The sequence below is a fragment of the Xenia sp. Carnegie-2017 genome, unplaced genomic scaffold, assembly GCF_021976095.1.
Source record: "Xenia sp. Carnegie-2017 unplaced genomic scaffold, XeniaSp_v1 HiC_scaffold_22, whole genome shotgun sequence".
NCBI classification, from domain to species: Eukaryota; Metazoa; Cnidaria; class Anthozoa; order Malacalcyonacea; family Xeniidae; genus Xenia; species Xenia sp. Carnegie-2017.
The window spans coordinates 10715246-10730560 of record NW_025813485.1 but is presented as its reverse complement, the minus strand read 5'-3'; the positions used below and the strand labels follow the sequence as shown (position 1 = coordinate 10730560).

Sequence of the window (15315 nt, the reverse complement as noted above, 5' to 3'; positions counted from 1 at the left end):
ATGACAATGAAAGGCTTATGAGTAGGATGCGATCTACTCAGATCAACATATCCATTTTTTGCTCCATTTAGAGACCAAATTATTTGTTAAAATTTTTTGTGCTATTTGCTAGTGTAACTCAAGAGTAACACAGCCATTATGCTCCTTCAACTAATGTCAATAACATATAACAAATTTAATAAAATTCTGTACAACTACCAACGTCTTCACCAAATCAAATGAGCCATCTTTCACAATTGGATTATCTGCCCCAAAACAAAACGTTACCTCTTACAAAAAATGTGTGCAATGTTTCTATTTTACTATTGAATTGTATAAATACAAATATTAAATTTTGAGCTGGTGCACTCTTTCAAAAAGATAATCAGTTTCATAGACTACCATTTGTCGAACGGTGCACCAACATCATTAAATAACTCATCTGGCAGGGGATTTCCCCACGCAAACAAGAAAATCGAATTAGTGAGAGGGCCAGCCAGTCAGGCTCTAATATATATAGTATAAGGAACGAAACGGCAAGTGCAAATCTGCCATTTCATAATAGCAAATATTTGTTATCGTTAGGTATTCATAGGTTTCTTTTCCAGTTTCTCGAAATGTTTTCTCGCGTTTTGGATGTTAATCAGAGTGGCAGCGGATGCTACAATGAAAAACAAATAGAACAATATATACTTATTTCATTTAAAAAAATGATGAAGAACACTGAAACTATTATGTATTTTTTATCGTAAAACAAATTAAAGACGGATAGTAACATAATACAAGAGCCAAGCTCTTTATCACTAAATTTCAGAAATTATCAACTCATAAATAAACATATGACAGAATGTTATATGCAGTGCGGTATTTGAGATTAAATGAAGATATGATCTTCGCACTTTGCTGGACAATTTAAGCAATTGTCTCATGAACCTGAAAAATTCAGGTGACTCAACGGGATTCGAACCCATGACCTCTGCGATTAAGCATCGAAGACTTTCGAATCCCGTTGAGTCACCTGAATTTTTCTGGTTCATGAGGCAATTGCTTAAATTGTCCAGCAAAGTGCGAAGATCATATCTTCATTTAATCATAAATAAACACTTACAAATGCTGGAGTCGGACATGATAACCATGACGTAAGTATTCGCCGTGAACACGTCGATAAATGCAGCAAAACTTGAATTTCGTACTTCCATGCTTTGAAAATGAGCATGCAGTTTGCTGAAACAAAATAAAACAGTCCTGATGATTCAATCATAATTTTTGCTACTTAATAATATAACTATGAATATTTGTCCACTGTGATTGGTTGACAGCAGAGCAAAATAAGTGGAAATCATTAGTTTATTTACCAATAAACTAATTAATCTAATTGTGTCAATGAGTAACCATGTATTTACATAAATTTAGCACAAATCACACAAATATACAAAGCAATTGTCTAGAAATTTGTCTTTTCCATGAAAATGTCAGTTTAATTTTTTCTTCGCCACCAATATTTCGGCGTATAGCTTGACAAAAAACCCATTCATACGACATCTATGTGAATTTTAAATACTTTAACGGCTTAGCTATTTGGTTGTCAAACAAAGCCGATTTGAGCTTTAATTTAAAGGAAAAAAACCTACATTGAAAAACAGATGGAAAAGCACACTTAACGAAAATACCATTCATACAACGATACGTTCCTTCATTCATAGCACCATACAAACGGTGGGCACAAACTAAGCACTAAGTGCAAATTCATATTTCAAAATAGGTAGTAAAATCAAACGGAAAAGGTTTTTTACATGCGTAAGAGTACGTATGCTTTAAAACACCAGTACGGATCCAAGGATAGTGCAAAGTTTCAAAAGACAAATGTAGTTCAACATTCCAAACACAAATCGTTGCGATGACTTATGTCTAGCCATGCCGTTTAAAAGATTGCAAAACTGAAATAAATTTTCAAAAGTGTTGGACTGAAATAATTTTAGAAGAGCATGCTCCAGACTGAACAGTCTGCTTATGGCACAATTCTTCGTACCAGTAATTTTAATTGCAATTACAAATTGTACACGTTTCTTTGAAGTCTTTATTTCCCTATAAAGTCTTTATAAAAAAGTTTGATGTGTGACGTGGTACTCAGCAATAAAGAAGTAAAAATATTTGAGAATTTTTGACATTCTAATGAATTTGTTTCGGGTTGAGTATGATGCAGAATCGTTCTCACCCTTTTCATATGACAGTAGAGGTTAAAAGCTCACAGTTAATACATATGGTTGTAAAATTTTCTCGACATTCTCGACATTATTCTACATTGCGACTTAAAAATCTTCAGAAGGTGTCATCACATTGAAAAAAAATACCGTTTTAACTGCAGCGAAAATGTTTTGTATTTTTCAATGGCTTTTGTCAGTGCATACTAAGCATACACAGGCACTCAATGTTTAGTGCCATTATTACCTATAGCGCAATAAGGGCGCATGCGCATGTAGACAATTTCTTTTGAAGAATAGAGCTGCTGGGGGTAAAACGGAGGGTGCAACGTTAACGTGTTAACTTGATCTTGAGGTATTGAAAAAATCGTTTGTTTATCTTGCTAACAGTCAAATAAATGTCTTAGTTGATGTGACTTAATGTGAATGAGAATTTGTTTCTTCATAATCTGTAAAGCATTAGTAAGACATCACTAAATAACTCACAAACGTAAAATGAACGTTGTTGTAGACACCCCCACCCCCCGTAAAGTTTACACCATGGATGACTCGTTTGAATTTTTGCCACTTATCCCAATAATCCAAAGTTTCCATGGAAACTTTGCACCAAAAACAAATGAAAGTCGCAGAAGAACAGACTCTAAATGTTAGTTTGAACGTTCAGACGCAGCATGCATTCCTTCCAGATGAATAATTTCGTACAGCCACGCACGCTCGATCGTCGGCTGGTAAAATTCAAATAACACATACATACCTACAACTCAATTTGAATTGTTTAATGATATTACTGATTTTCTCGAAGCGGTGCACATCTTTATGTTCTTTCCTCTGACAGTGCGATATAACCTATACAACAGTCGAGATGAGGTATAGAAAAACTGAAAAACAACTTAGTTTTTTAGAGAATACGTCGGTCAGCAGTCAGTTGGTAATTTTTCTGTGCACTATGTATTTTTTATTTGATTTTCAAATGCTTGGTGGGTTGGCTGTTTTGCTTGAGTGTATAAGTAAGCGAAACACAATTGTTTTGCCAATGCTAACGTCAAAACGACGATAATTTACCCGATGTCATTATCCCCGCTAACCGGGATAAAATGTCTACATGGCTAATTTCTCGTCTGGGTCAAGCGATATCCCGGCAGCAAAGACCGAGATCTCGTCAAGGCGGTATAAGTGGCGGGATCATACAAACACTGATTAGAATTAACATTACGCGCAGGATCTGGATAAGCATCCCGTCCCATTTGCCCGAGATTATGTAAACAGGCCCTAAGTTCGATTCACTTTTTTGAAACACACCGTACTAATACAATATGTCTATATTGACGTATTAATCTGTGATTAACAGGTTGCTTTTATTTTGATATTACGTGTCGTGGAATTATATTTCACGATCATCTTTTACTTTTCCAGTGAACGTGGTATGAGTGGTATCCACTTGCTGCAAACTTGTGACATAACAAGAAAATCAGACCATTTTTAGACTTAGTATATACATGTGGTTGCCTGGGTATTTAAAAAGTGCGAAAACTTCAAAGCAAATCTTATAAATTCAGGCTCAGAGATCACTTTAGATAAACACAAATTTTGGGTTCTATATGCAGTCTGATTGGCTCAAGAACAAAAATCCAAAGAAAGCCCTGATTGACACAAAAGAAAAAGTCTTTCAACTGAAAAAATTAAATCGGTTAAATATATATTATCAAGTAAGAGATTCTAATATGTTAAAACACAAGGACCCACAAGATTGGAAGAAGACCAAAAAACTCATACTGCAATAGAATGATGAAATTTAAACTTCAGACGTGATTAACATTTCACATATCATGTTAATTTAAACATGAGTGAATAGCTATAAACACCCTGGTTACATGCTGCTTTGCAATTTATTTCTGAAGTATGATAATTAAGTATGATAATGTACGCATTTGCGACAGTTATCAACTCCAGTCTCCATGCGAGTATTTTAATTTTTCTTTTTCGCGTGACCTGATTTGCCGAGTTATCTTTATCTCTTCTATACTTAGTTGTTTTATAATCGTTTCGATTTAGTTTGGTTTCGTTCATTATTATTTCGCTCATATTCTATGAGATATAAACAATTCAATAAGTGAATCAACAGTGTTTAATGTGATTATATAGTAGGTATTAAACTAAATGAATAACATGAAATACTTACTAAAAACGTCGCACGTTCAAACAAAAGAACTTCGTCGCCATCGATGATGTCGGCAAATTTACTTAAATTATCTTCAAGCTCACTAACGTTTGGAATAAGTTGGTAAACAATGGACGACCACGCCTAAAATATTAAAGATAAAATAAACTTAAGTGATTAGTAAATAATTTTGCTTAATTTTGATACACTTTTAATTTCATACAATAAAAGTTTATGTTTGTTAAATATGTAAGAGGATGCAAAGTGTTGCATATTTGACGAAATTTTGCACGAGTTCAGTACTTCAAATTGCCAGAACGATTAACCGGGCCTTTCCAACACATCCTAACAGCTTAAAATACGTACAAAACTTCCCGAATGAACTTCAATTGGCAGTATATAAATACAAAATTATTGCACGTGAGCTTTTTGAATGAAATGAAAGTGATCAAATGAATCTTGTAAATACAAATTCATAATTCTACGAGCATGTACACTTTTTCTAAGAGCATGTAACTACGAATAACCAAAGATATTTGATGCAAGAACGGATATTTTTGGGATAGAAAGGGGTTACAGGGGATGCCACCCGAGTACTAGATTATACCTTCCTACTCAAATTGTTCATCCCTCTAAGAAACATTTTTACACCCCCAGCTACTCCACTCTTTTCTTGGCATTGTTTCATCTCTCCCCACACTACCTTCGGTGGCTGCACTTCCCGACTACCCTTAAAATCCTTTCTCCCCTACTTGCTTTTACGTCACATCTTTACCCACTCACACCCCTCTAAAACTTTTAGCACCACACCTGTCAAACATACGAAAATCCGTCCATAGTTTCATGTTAATATTTAATTATTGCATAATTACCTCGCTATTTCAGATTTTTTAACTTCCATCGCGTAAAACATTAAATAGCAAGATGCAAACTTACGTTAGTACGTAAAGTTAATGTACGTGTGTAGAGCGTACCTTGTAGAGCGTCTCATCCCAAATTGACGTCCTAAAACAAGTACATTCCAAAGGCTTTGATAAACGTTCCAAGTCACTCTGTCTCTCGGTAAATATCTAACAAAATAACATTTATAATACTTTGAAAAACTATGAACGAACCAAATTTTCTCATGTTACAATAAACAAAAACCGCTAGGTGAAGCTACCCCTGCCGATATATATATGCTGCTTCCCGCCAAAATTTAAGGCAGTCTTTCATTTTGCACGCGCGGCCCCAAAAAGTCCAAATTACGACAGTATGAGATAAAATACGTGTCTTTATCCACTTGCGTGGTAGGGGGTAAGATTTGGCTTCGAAATTCCTTGGAAACACTCGCACTCGTGACAGTGCATACCACACAATTTCTCGTTTCTCTCAAGTCTTCCTGCGTGTCTCTATAACTCAATAGAAATGCAGTTTTCTACTTTTTAATTAGCAAGTCATCAACTGTTTGTTATTAAAATGTAAATTATGTATGTCTCTGCTGTTCCGTTCAGCTCATCTAAAGAAACCCTCTCGTCACACATTACATGAAGTATACGATGATGTCGTATAAACTTGTAAAGACCGATTACCATAATACTGATCTATGCTATAGTGAAATAGAAATAATGATTTATGTATACTCCAAGTGTCTAATAACACGTTTTCTCTTCGAGAAATTCTCAAAATACCGAAGGAGAAACCATTTAAAGTTCAAAAACGATAAAATATTCACTTCATCTCTTTGTTCATCCGGAACCAAGTCCATCTTATGAATAAGACAAAATATTTTCGCCTTCGGAGAATTAAGGAGGATTGCTTCCAAACACGATTGATAGTAGTGCATGTCCTTATCGAGTTCTCGGCTTTCGACATCGAAGACATAAATGAGCACTTGAACATTCTGAAATATACTGTCTCTTTGACTGGCAAAGTAATTCTCCATAAAGGCTTCCTGACTAAAAAAGTTTAAAAAAGAATATTTATTGAAATCACGACAAATATCATATCATTGTGGCTTTTACAAAAACCAATTTCAGGTCTTTTAGATAACACCGTTCATATAACACAATTGGCGAACGCTAACGTTCATGACTCTTCACTGCACGTACTCTGTAAGCAATCTAATAAACGCTAATAAACGCCGGGAGCGTTTAATAAATTCTGGCGAGTATAGGAAGGGTTGTAAAATGCATAAGAAGCGTTTATAAGAGAGGTGTTTATATCATCACCTTACAATGCGTCAACAAAAAAACAAATTGAACACCAAATATATCTTTCTATGCCCAATAGACGCCTCCCACCCAAAAGATATTTACAAAAAAGTATTGTGGCGGCTGTTGGAGACAGGGCGTTTAAAATTGGATCATTTAGCTACGGTATTTTCACAATCAAACGGATGAAAAATCTTGACAATGAGTAGGAACTGCATTTCGCTGGCAAAAATTAATTGTAGAGCAGAACAAAAATTGAGGTAGTTTGTTAGTGCTTAGTTGTCAAATCCACTCCGCAATAGTTGTTCATCTCTTCTTATAAACGACTTTTAAAATGGCACAGAAACTAGTCCACATAGATCCAACGAATAATGTCTCCTTTACACTTATCTTCTATCCTTCATAATAAACACTACGTTTTAAATTTTAATACACCATGATACAAAGCGTTGAAATGACGTTATAACAAAGAAACTCAATGTTGCCCGCTAGGACTGAGGTAAATATACAGTATGCCAACGTAGACACCAAACAAAATCGAAATGGAGCGTGCTCCATTACGTGAATGCTACTTTTAAACTTACCCACCACAATCCCACAAATTTAACACCAAATTTCCAAGAAATCTCACATGAGAATGCTCAACATCGACTATTAAATGTAAATGCATATATATGGGTGGATGAATAGAAAATACAATGTGGATAAAAAGGATACAATTTTGAAATTGCTCAAATTAAAAATTAAAAATTTGAAAGCTTTGATGACCATTTCAAGGTACCAAACTCGTACCCTTCTTTATACAATCCTGTATTTATGACCAGCTTCATTATGACGCACTACTTTTGATATTTGATAATGATAGGTGGTAAAAAATACATTCAGCTACAATATCAGAATCATGCAAGCCTAAGCATTTTTCAATAAGCATGTCTGCACCTATCATAAAATATGTAAATTTTACAAAAATTGCAATCAAAACAGCTACACTCTCTAAGCAATTCAAAAGCATGAAATTGTCACAATTCGCTAAGATAAAATAGCTTTCACTGATGCTGATCAACACTGTCAAACAAGTGTAGTTAAAAAAAACTTCACATTTCAGTGAAATTTTTTCACTGAAAAAATTTGCCTTTGTGCAAACTGAACTTTCCAAGTGGAAAAGTGTAAAATTGCCTAAGTGCAATGGCTATATATTACAGCTACAACTGTATAATGTTACAAAATGCATGCTGCCAAACTTACTTGTAGCTCCCAAACGACGGGTATCACGAGCTATATAGTTTGCAAAAATAATGGACCTCATACTGGTCTTTCCTGAGCCACTTTTACCCATAAGAAGCACCTAAAATTAGAATACAAGTAGTTTACAAGTTTGAAGCATAGATTTTTCAAATCAACTATGCAAAAATCTTCTTTGCTAAATATATTTTACACAACAAACCTATAAAAAACAGCAATACAATCAAAAATGAAGAAGTTGTAGCAATATTTATCCTAAACACCCCATCCGTAGTGTACTTGTGGATGGGGTGAAGGGAAAGGTGCAGAGTGCTGTACACCTAACTTAGCAATAGCTACACAGAAAGGAGGAGAATTGTCAATATAGAATATTAATAAAGCAAACAACGAAACAAAAGCAATTGCAATTAGAGTTCAATGTAGTACACACCCAAAAATTGTGTAATCGTAACAAAAAGAAGTCAAAATTCAACGAAAAAGTCTGACATGGTACAGCAGCAGTAGCCATTCAGACTGCAGAGCACATCTGTTTTTGCTGAGATCTAAAGGCAAAAGGCTGGAAAATATAAACCAAGGGGTGCACTCAGCGGCAAAAATGGAAACATAAATCTTAATTTGTGTTACAATTTTTTTTGGTTTTCAGCTAAACAACTAATGGGCACTTAAACTTGTTCACAACATACGTAAGATATAAACTGGAATACAATGAAATCCACACACCACCAACTATCCTTATCATATGATAGCATACTTTGAATTAGCATAGTTGAGGTGATTGCATTAAGTAAGGCATTTGGCAAGATGAGTAGAAAAATGAATGAAAAGATAAGACGGTGAATTTGGACCTTCGATCTCATTAACATTTCAGCATTGCCAGGTGGACAACTCGCTTCGTGTAATTCTGGCTTCAGCAGTTTAACAATTGCCAATGCAAGTGTGACAGATTGAAATATGCAATTATAAGCTGTGAAGTTTGCACTGAGCATCATTAAATCCGTCATACTATAATAAAACATTGCCTTTAACTATGACAAAGAATCAAATCTCGAAAAATTCTTGCTCGAAGCGTATTCAACAATGTGGGACATTTTCCTTCGCTACATAATGATCCAAATGAGCAATAAATTTTAGCCAGCCAAGGGAAGAACTATCGTATTTTAACAAAATAAATTTCTAACGTATTGTATGGAACATAGGCTGGAAACAAGAGTCCACATATTTACAACGAACACAATATCCCGAACAAGAAAACATGACCTTTCCCGTGTGCGCTAAGCATAAGACATAAATATGACAAAATTTCTCGCCAAAGATAGGTATACCTTTTTCTTGTTCATCTTGACTCCCAATAGTTCAACTACAGTACTTCAATAGTAATTCAACTACAATACATGTAAATATATTTCCGTTGAAGAAACTATCACAACGGTTTGAATATTGAAAAATAGTAGATCGGCTTGACAAAAGATAATATCCTCACATTCTGTCATTGCTGTCCTATCATGTGATTGTTTGATGGTGTCACTGAACTGTATCACACTGTATGGGGGTCAGAAACAGAGTATCAAATATCGGTCTCGTTTTTGACACACGGAGGAGTGCAGTGATGTCGCTGGGTTGCTCAAACTGGGGAAGGGGGTTGGGTTTAAGGCTGAACTCATGTTTGCCTCAAATGCGTTTAGTTCTTACATTTAATGAAACAGTCCAACAACATGACAAATAACTACAACAACTACAAGTAAGCACTCAGTACATATGACATAGAACTACAACTATTTACATTAAAGACGTCACACTATAATTAGTTAATAATAATCCATCATGAGATTGAATTCCCATTGTTCTCGACATCGTAACACTGTTTACGATAAATTCCTTATTTCATTTTATAAAATAAAAGCAATTAATAGCGTGCGCTGATAGGTCAAAGCCGTGTTTGGACAAGTCTGTGCAAACCAATTTGAGCTCAATCAATTAAATCAATCGATCAATTAAAGAGACTTGGCAATCGATCATGAATACATGTTGATGAAAAAATCAAAACGTTTGCTTTAAATTTTCCAGTTTTGCATTATTATTCATTATTTAAAAAATAAATAAATAATGTGTTTCTTGTCTGCACTGGCTTATGAAAAGCTCGGAGATGTTTGTGGGAACTCTCAAGCAGGTGCAACCATCGACCTTCGGTTTCGGACATTCACTGATCAGCTCACGAGCTCTCCCGAATGTCTCCTGGGTATGTTAGATGTTTTTATTTTATTTGAAATTTATTATCTTTAGTGATTTTCCTTATATTCACGCCCATCATTGAAAGCAGTTGCGCGACTGCCGATGTAAGCCTTTTAAAACAAATTTCTATATCAATCAATATCACGTAGAAAGTGCATTATCTGTTGTCCCATTTTTCAAAACAGGGGTATCTTCGCTCTTATCGTCAATTGATATTAGTAAATTTGCTCTTAGTCCGTTTTATAAACCTTCAGTTTTGTGGCAGAGAAAGTTTCACCGAACCATAATGAAACTCTTACCATACGGTTAGGTATTCACACCTAAACGATATAGTTTTGTACCGTTTTCAAACTGCTACGCATTTCAAACTATTACGGCTAGTGTTACGGTCTTATACTTTTTCATACCGGCGTCGTGTGAACATTACCCCAAAGCCTATATCAGAATGCACCAAGAGATATTTTAAGGATTTCACACTTGAAGGCCATTAACCTCAAGTCCTGTGAGGGTAAACTATGGGGCAGAGAATCCCGAAATACCAATCCTTAGTAAAATTTTACAAAATTACAAATACGTTTTGTACAGCAATTTAATAACAGCGTAAAGGACATGTTATGAAACAAACATTCTTATTCAAGTGAGCAATATATATTATCTGCAATGAACTTTTTGAAATACCATGCAACTACAAAAAATGTCAAAAAGGCTCAAGAAGTGAGGGGGCAAATTTGTTTCATTGTGGTGATAACAGGAGAGACTTGCATGGAGGTCAAATGCCGGGTAAACATGCCTTTGAAAGCGTTAAATCCCAAAATACATACGATTTCCCGACATATAAAACTTCTAAAAGGCTATTGGCTAGATATTGTGATTCTTATAGGTTTTCATCGAATAATGTTTCGTTCTCTAACGTTAACGTGATTTACAGTTTCCATAAGAAGTTTATTGAATAGGTGTATACTAATTATAAGATATATATAAGGCGTTTACTCCAGGATTTCTTAATCATAATAATTCTGGTAATATTTATCAGCTTATAATAATGATAAACCTCTTCTAAACGAGATATTCATGCACTAATGTCTTTTCATCTTAATCCAAGTCTAGGCAGTTCATTTTTTGCTGGCAACCTTTCCGGTTACTCATGTATAAGCAATCTTCTCTTGTGTTCTCTGTTATAACTTTTTGCCCATGATGCAATCATGTGATCTCAGTTCGTTAAGAAGGATCTTGTTAAGTCGGGCTATATCCCTCTTTTCATATGAATGCAATTTTAAAAATATCGTGAACATAAATTATCGTAATACATAAAGCAAGATACATGCAAAGCAAGCAAGCGCATCCAAACCAAAGGACAATAATTTTTTTTAGGGAAACGTGTATGAACCCTCACATTCAGTAATTTCCAAAGTAATTTACGCTTGTTTCGATTGATGGCTGACTCCATTTGTGATAGTACTATTTCTTACTTCATCGTTATTCTTACTCATAAACTTAAAATGTCATAACTGAAAACTTTGGTTTGAGAGAAAACGTTCATTTAAGCGTTGAGGCGAATTGCAGATCCTGGTTATCTATCTGAAATTACGTAACTATTTAAAAATTGTTTAACAGGGTGATTTTTGTAGTTAATTATTAAGCCCTTAATAACCGAACTCGAGGTCTTTACGGAGAAATATCGGACCCATGTCTTTTTGTACAGACCGAGCGAGGTTTGTACAAAAAGACAGAAGTCCGAAATTTCTCTGTAAAGACCGAGAAAGCGAGGTTATTAAAAGGATTATTATATGACATTATTTGACCTGAAGCGAAGCTTGCTTTCTTTCTCGTCCTTGCTGTTTTTACAGGATGGTTTTTACTTTTCTAGTTTTCGTCCATAACAAATAAATCGTTTCAAATGGTATCGTCTGGATAGTTTAACTGTTTTCCAAGTGTTTTTCCTTCGAATCACATTCGTAAATGGTTTTTTGTTTCGTCTATTTTGCGTTTTGCTGTTTGCATTACGAACTTTGTTTACATTTTACAGTAAAATTGCGCGTTTTGGACAGTGGTTGATTACGGGAAAATAATGGACCGGCAAAAATGTTTCTGAGCCAACCAAAGCGCGCCATTTAGCCGGAAGTGACGTTTGCCATATAATAATAGCAATTAATGGTGCTCTCATTCTCAAGCTCGTCTTTTCTGGCAATTGGTAATGTAGCCAAACGTGCAGCAGTAGTATCAAGGATAGTCTTTCTATAACTTTAAAAGTTTGATCTGATAAAAATGTTTTGCAAGTTCAATCACGTGAAGTTAATGTTGAACAGCTTACTATGAACTGCCGAAAATCTTGCTTGCTTCTTTTCTCAATAACTTTTTTGCCCAAAAAAATATAATCGAGTTGAAAGATGAATTGAGGAACATAACAAGGAAGATCCACGTAAACGCCAGAATTTGCTCGAACACTTCAAGGGTTCTCATGACAGGTGCAAGACTTAAAGCAGGCAGGAAATTAAACGTAAAAAAACAAGCGACAATTAAGAAACAAGACTTTGCTTGTGTGACTTCACGAATTAGCACTTTCCACTTTACACTAGTTTGACCAACATTGACGACGTTGTCAAAACCAATAGCACGCACCTTGTCAATTCTTATCAGCCTTCGAACGACCACGTATATTTTTGAGTAAACAAACGCAGTAAAGAAGAAAAGAATTGTTGTCCTCATTGCAATGTATATCATAGCCATTTCATCGGTTAAAGTAACGAGCACTCCTTGAAGGAGTGCATCAATTCCAAAACCGAAAACCAAGGAGAATAGCAGCCTCGTTTTGGTGACAACAATCGGGTAGCGATACGGATGAAAAATCGCGACGTACCGTTCCCATGTCATGGCGAATAAGTTGATGGATGAGAGACCGATCGTAAAGCATGTCGAGATAACAAGCAAAGTGGAAACGATACATCCTGCCTGGGTGCCGTTTACACCATTCAACATCATCAAGATGAAAAGAGGGGCTGTGAGAAAGCATGCTGTCAGATCAATACAAGACTGCATAAAAATGATGAAATAACACGGCTTGCTCTTCAGCTGTGACGATCTTGATATGGTCAACGCAGCAACACCGTTAAGAGATACTGTAAAAATGATCAACACACACATCGTAATAAGAGCAATACCTTGATTGGTTGCATATTCAGTCTTGGGAAACGCCAGCACCGAATTAGATGTCACGCCGAGCAAATCGCAGAAAACAACCAACTTCGTAGTTTCAAGAGAATTATCTGTTGTGTTCATTGTAGTTTTTTAATGGACTACTTTGTATCATATACGTTCACGGCAACTTATACACATGCTACTTGAGTTGAGTGTACCAGCTGACTGATTGTATCTATGACAGCAACAAATATTTAACATTTTAATCATATGAATATGTAAAATCGTACATTTACTGAAACTGGATTTGCTTACATACACCTGTCTTTTTGTCATTGCATTAGCTTTTAGTAATATTAAGATGAGTCGCCAAAACAGAAAAACAATGTACAATCATGGTTGGATCTCGATGCACACAATCTCTTTAAAAAGTCCAAACAAACGACAACGGTCAGCATCATGTATCTTAAAGGATTTTTCTACCAGCATCAACATATTATATTAAACAGTTTGGGACTTTTAACATGGGCCTAACAAGCTGGGATCAATTAGGTGATAAATGACTATAATATACGGCAAATCAATCCAATATTTATCGCTATTTTATCACATTATAAATCATTGCAATGCACGCACACGACATTATAGTATTCCTTACTGGAATAAATTATACATTGTCACCGGGATGAGCTTTGCTGTTTTGGGGCTTTTTAAAGTTTTTTCAGGGGCCTATCGAGTGAGACTCAGCCCCACCAGCATATCTTGAAAAAATATTCGGTAATTTTTTAAAAGATAGATGGTTATTTAAACGAAAGCAGTTGGTAATTTTTTTAAATCTATGTCGTAGCTGGTCTTTCAACTACAGTGTTACAAACATATATGTATCGTGATTTCCAAAAAGCGTAAAGTGGCTTCGTCAGTAATTCATTAACTTTGTCGCTAAAACAATTGATAAAACAACTCGCGATATCGAAATGCCTTCGTTACGCCTCTTTGTTGCCATATTTATGAATGAAATAAATCGAATCTTTTCAAATTTCACAAGATCGTTTTTCGCCTCTTTGACACACGTGTGCCCATTGACCTAAGTGGGGCTCAACAGTCGATACAACGATTCTGAAACCAAAACAAAGCTTCGAGTGTCATTTATCAATCAATTTTTCCAGCAGACAAATATAAAAATGAGCCAACAACAAACGGAAAAGTTTATCATCTATAAACAACGTGTGATTCAAGGCAAGTCACCTTTTGAACTTCACTTCAAGAGCTACAATCCTTGAACACCTTCAACAGTATAGTTTGTCAATGCTACAAAAAGAAGGAACGCAGGGAGATTACGAAGTCATGACATTGAGGAGGAAAATAGAGCAATTCGGAACACAGGTACGCCCACCATCATCGAACTGTGTTCCAATCACGGGAGTATGACGTCATTTGTGATTAGAACTAAAAATGACGACGCACTATAAATTGTTCAAGTATTTATATCTGAGCGAACAACAATATACACAAAATAAATTTCAGAGCAAGTTCACATTTCACAACCGTAGCTGTTTTTATGCTTTAAAAAAACTAAATAGTTCTATTTCAGATAACGTAGACGTGTCGCGCAGGTCCAAAATATTCCTGGGACCTTACCTTTTGTTGCTTTCAAAGATTATTTATTTAGCCTGTCGACCTGCCCTGAACTTTTTGACCGTGTTTCTTAATTTGTACTTCTAACAAGTTTTGATATCAAGAACTTTCTCTAGTTTCAGGATTGTTTGTTATTAAAAAGGTTGCGTGTAAGTATGGGCCCTTTTTCATTTTCAAGTAGGTGTCCATTTTGCCATGACACACTGGAACAAAGGGCCAGTGCGAGTTTGAAGCGGCAGCTATCCTTGACTTTCAACCATATTCTTGAGATTTGCCAAACAATGTTGCTCGCCCAAGTCGACTGGTGCCAACAATAGCGCTGATAAAATATTCTTTTGTATCAGACCACCAGCATGGCTGAATTGCAAGTCAAGAATAGCGTAACTGTTTAATAAATCAAAGAAATACTCACCTTTTGTACTGTATCGTCGCACCAAGTGTATTTTGTTTGTTCCCAAATTATTTGAAGATCTGCAAAGGATTTTGTCAAAACATTGTTACAGCTAAGCATCCCATGTACTTCTTGGCAAATATCCCATGGCAA

General features: G+C 35.4%; 2 protein-coding genes across 2 annotated transcripts; both read right to left on the bottom strand.

Moving 5' to 3' along the window:
- Nucleotides 1-275: 275 nt before the first annotated feature.
- Nucleotides 276-9380, bottom strand: LOC124446532 (ras-related GTP-binding protein A-like). Its single transcript, XM_046997375.1, has 9 exons — nucleotides 9095-9380; nucleotides 7776-7875; nucleotides 7115-7181; nucleotides 6053-6275; nucleotides 5313-5408; nucleotides 4360-4482; nucleotides 2935-3026; nucleotides 1088-1203; nucleotides 276-640 (listed from the first exon to the last, which is right to left on the bottom strand). Exons 1-9 carry the CDS (start codon nucleotides 9107-9109, stop codon nucleotides 561-563), a joined length of 912 nt encoding a protein of 303 aa, XP_046853331.1. The 5' UTR covers nucleotides 9110-9380; the 3' UTR covers nucleotides 276-560.
- Nucleotides 9381-11980: 2600 nt separating this feature from the next.
- On the bottom strand, nucleotides 11981-15259 carry LOC124446195. The gene is made up of 6 exons (XM_046997024.1): nucleotides 15184-15259; nucleotides 14775-15090; nucleotides 14382-14444; nucleotides 13160-13601; nucleotides 12313-12997; nucleotides 11981-12242 (listed from the first exon to the last, which is right to left on the bottom strand). The coding sequence occupies exons 4-6, from the start codon at nucleotides 13275-13277 to the stop codon at nucleotides 12113-12115; spliced, it is 933 nt and encodes a 310-aa protein (XP_046852980.1). The 5' UTR covers nucleotides 13278-13601; nucleotides 14382-14444; nucleotides 14775-15090; nucleotides 15184-15259; the 3' UTR covers nucleotides 11981-12112.
- Between the last annotated feature and the right edge of the window lie 56 nt (nucleotides 15260-15315).

What these genes read in the sequence shown, in the direction of transcription:
- LOC124446532 (XM_046997375.1), bottom strand. An exon ending in CGGATGAACAAAGAGATGAA is followed by an intron (nt 5,409 to 6,052) that starts GTGAATATTTTA and finishes TTATTTTGTTAG; the next exon opens with ATATTTACCGAGAGACAGAG. An exon ending in CATGTCCGACTCCAGCATTT is followed by an intron (nt 641 to 1,087) that starts GTAAGTGTTTAT and finishes TTTTCATTGTAG; the next exon opens with CATCCGCTGCCACTCTGATT.
- LOC124446195 (XM_046997024.1), bottom strand. Translation starts at nt 13,277, where the DNA reads ATGAACACAACAGATAATTCTCTTGAAACTACGAAGTTGGTTGTTTTC. An exon ending in TGAATATGCAACCAATCAAG is followed by an intron (nt 12,998 to 13,159) that starts GTATTGCTCTTA and finishes GCTTTCTCACAG; the next exon opens with CCCCTCTTTTCATCTTGATG. An exon ending in AAGATTTTCGGCAGTTCATA is followed by an intron (nt 12,243 to 12,312) that starts GTAAGCTGTTCA and finishes AAACTTTTAAAG; the next exon opens with TTATAGAAAGACTATCCTTG.